Here is a 3,450-nt window from a genome sequence, read left to right as displayed (position 1 = left end):
ACTAAACTGTCCAACTTGTGGGTCCCAGATTAAACGTGTAATGAACCAAAGATTGGGCTTATTTGATGATCCGACTAAGGGATCGGTGGACAATTATTGGATGGTGAAAATTGAAAAATATCCAATGGTCCTACATCAACCAACAAGCGTCCACAAATCAGAGATTATGATTATTCAACCAATTTGATTTTGGGAAAGTTACTTAGTAACAGTGTTTTCTACAATTTAGTCGGTTTAAATTGGATTAATATATGCCATGTATGCAATTTCTGAGTGACTGCATATCAACCATCATACTCTAGCAGACTACCAAATAAGTCGTCCTTCCGTGTAAACCGCGGCAGCGAATAAGGCGGGTTCCACGAGCGGGAGCCTGTCACACGTGGACGGTTTTTACCTTACCGTTAATATTTTCAGTTTGTGCAAGTGCTTTCATGGTTCACTAATCCAAACCGTTGATATTACGGGACCAACCTTGGATGGACCATGAAGAAAAATTATCCAGATGGGACCCGTTTGAATATTGTCAGAAAGTGCCAAATGCTCTTGGGGACTCTGATGCATATGCCATCAAGGTGAGACCCATCTTATCAACGGTTTGGATCATTGAATCATGGGTCCACTCTACAAGCTGAAACCTACGTACTATCTGCCGTGCATTTTATAACACATCTGATAAAGAATCGATTCCCCTGTAATGCACACTTGTCGGCTGAGGAATTTGACAAAAGGCCAAAGACAGTAGGTACTCGGTTTGCTATTTGTGACAGTGGCCACGCAACACTTCCCAACAAGAAGCTTTTGAAAGCTGAGTGAAAAGGAAAGAGATGACATGGGCCACACATCACGTGAACATGGCCCAGCAGTTACAGTAAAGGTGGAAGGGTCCCACGCTGCCTACTTCATTTCTTGAAAATAATTCCTTCCTTGCCACACACGTCTCTCTTTCATTTCTTTCTTGACTTTTCTCCTCCTATCCACAAACGCATACACGTGAACCTCCCATCCCACAATCATACTCGCCACCCATCTTTCTTTTTCCCTAATCCTTTCTCTAATCTTTTAATTAAGAAAAAACTAATTAAAATCAAGAAATGGGTCATCTTAATTTCCCTTCTAAAACATGGAATGCGATGAAAATTAGTAAAAATTAATATCACTAATAGCTAATTAGCTACTTCTTTCTACACATTAGTCACACTAATTTCTCAATAAAATGGTGTGATTTCTTCTAACATGTCGTAGACGATGAACGGCTGAAAGGATTGTAGAATTGATGAGCTTTAGGTGGCAATGTAAATGAGCTCTTATTAGGATTTTCACCGGTCGGACCGCCGCTTCCAATCCTCTCGCAAGACGGGCACATGGTAAGCGTCGCTGCAGGTAGCTGCATGTAGAACGGCGCTGCGTATTTCAGGGCCTTAAGCTCGTGGAGCTCCTTCTGCAGCCTCCGATTTTCGTCTGTTAATGTCTCACAACATCGCTTGAGGAATTCGCAGTCTACTTCGGTTTGTTTGAGCTTTGTCCTGTAATAATATATTCTTCGAGTTAATCAATTGGATTGATGATTTGAACCGCTAGACTTTTCAAGTTGGCCAAAATAGCAAACATGGATCATTTTAAAGATATTGATTAACAAACCATTGTGGGAATTTTCTGGGTCTCCACTGAAAATGGTTAGGACAGAGAGACTCATGGCTATTGATGCAATTCAACAAAATACATGTTGAATTTCGTACCTTGCTCTTCTATTTTGGAACCAAACTTCCACTTGTCGGGGCCGGAGATTCAATTGCTTAGCCAAAGCTTGCTTTTGCTTCTGATGATGGAGAAAAATAAAATCGTTCATTAGCGGAAATTGAAATTAAGAGCATGAAATAGTAAGATAAAGGAAGGAAGGAAGAAAGAAAGAAAGAAACATACCGGATTGAGAGTGCTATGCTCTTTGAAACTTTCTTCTAAGAGGGCTGATTGTTCCTTGGTGAGTCTAAGTTTCTTTCTAGCACTCCCCTCTTCGTCTTCGTCACTTACGCGTGACGAAAGCCTCTCTAATTCAGCTTCTTCGCTCCCCACATCCCTTTCTCTCTTAATGCTAGCGAGATCATGATTCACAGTAGAGAAGGAGGAGACAGCGCTATGCGGAGACGATTGTCGAGCATCCAACCCATCATCAAACGCCTTGTTCATATCAATCTTCTTCGACGACTTATAGGAATCGTCTGCAAGACTTAAGGTGAGACAAGTCTCTATGCTCGCCATCGGAAACACCCTCTCCAACTTACAGCTTTGGCTATGTCGTTGGTGATCTGGGTCATGACGGTTTGAGACGTTAGCCTCACATCCCAACCCTAAAACAAGGCCAGTATTACACATCTCTTCAAGACCCATTGCACCCAAGATCTTCTTTGTGTGTGAAAGATATTCAAGGACTTATATGAGAAATGAAATGAAGAGAGGGTTGAATGGGAGTGTGATTATTAAAGAATGGAATGAGTAGGGGAATGAATAAGGTATTGGGAATTATGATAATCCGCATATCACTCTACCTAGGTTGACCATATGAGCCTACTTAGTACTATAAGAGGAGGAAAAAAAAGAAAAAGAGGGGGCCCTTGTCTTCTCTTGGATTGGATGATTGAAGAGAAGAATACATGGATTCACATAGATGGAGTGGGTACACATAAGAACATATCAAGGGAATGATTCAGCTCCTTTGGCCACCCACCCACATACCCACATTAACTATACCTTATTATACATTTATTACACCACTTAAAAAGGCAACCTTGGTATGATCTCCATTTCCATTAGTCCATGGTTCAACTAACTTTTTTCGCCGTTGGGTATCATCATATCTATGTGTGGAATATCCTTCGTAAGTTCGGCATGGTATGGTTGTGATTGTGGGCCCACTAAGCCTAGTGGCTGTAAATTGGATTTTATTCGAAATGTCAGATTATCAGATTTGTTAGGCACATACGCATGTTTTTATATTTATTTTATTTTACTCATAGTGATCATCTGATGTGGATGGATACGTTGGGATCTGATTTTATCAGTGTATTAATGCTCTTCGCTTTCAGAAACTAACTTGGGCCAACGGTTTGGATGGTCTTGATGTATGGTGGGTGTGTGATATAGTATGGATGGCTGTATTTTGATAAAGTTTGTATATGGGGTTGAAATTTTCTACGGGGGAGTTGAGAGCATGCACCAGATCGTACGGTTGAGATGATTTAATTTTATCTTTTTCTTTTTGGGGTCAAACCAATGGGGGATGGGTAGCGTTGGTAGGGATTATGATTGTGGTTTGGGACCCACCTTGCAGCAGACCACACGAAATGTCGCCCACTCCATCATGCACTGGACATGTGTTCTTGTTGCCTTGCCTTCTTTTGCCGGTTTTTTCGTCTATGATGATGGAAATGAGAAAGAGATGGGCACCGTCAA

General features: G+C 41.2%; 1 protein-coding gene across 1 annotated transcript; it reads right to left on the bottom strand.

Annotated features, from left to right (window-relative positions):
- Positions 1-1,081: 1,081 nt before the first annotated feature.
- On the bottom strand, positions 1,082-2,735 carry LOC131229420 (homeobox-leucine zipper protein HAT22-like). Its single transcript, XM_058225380.1, has 3 exons — positions 1,924-2,735; positions 1,740-1,819; positions 1,082-1,526 (listed from the first exon to the last, which is right to left on the bottom strand). Exons 1-3 carry the CDS (start codon positions 2,386-2,388, stop codon positions 1,232-1,234), a joined length of 840 nt encoding a protein of 279 aa, XP_058081363.1. The 5' UTR covers positions 2,389-2,735; the 3' UTR covers positions 1,082-1,231.
- Between the last annotated feature and the right edge of the window lie 715 nt (positions 2,736-3,450).

This window comes from Magnolia sinica, chromosome 16 (genome assembly GCF_029962835.1).
Source record: "Magnolia sinica isolate HGM2019 chromosome 16, MsV1, whole genome shotgun sequence".
NCBI classification, from domain to species: Eukaryota; Viridiplantae; Streptophyta; class Magnoliopsida; order Magnoliales; family Magnoliaceae; genus Magnolia; species Magnolia sinica.
The sequence above is the reverse complement of the archived record's forward strand: the minus strand, read 5'-3'. Positions and strand labels throughout refer to the sequence as shown.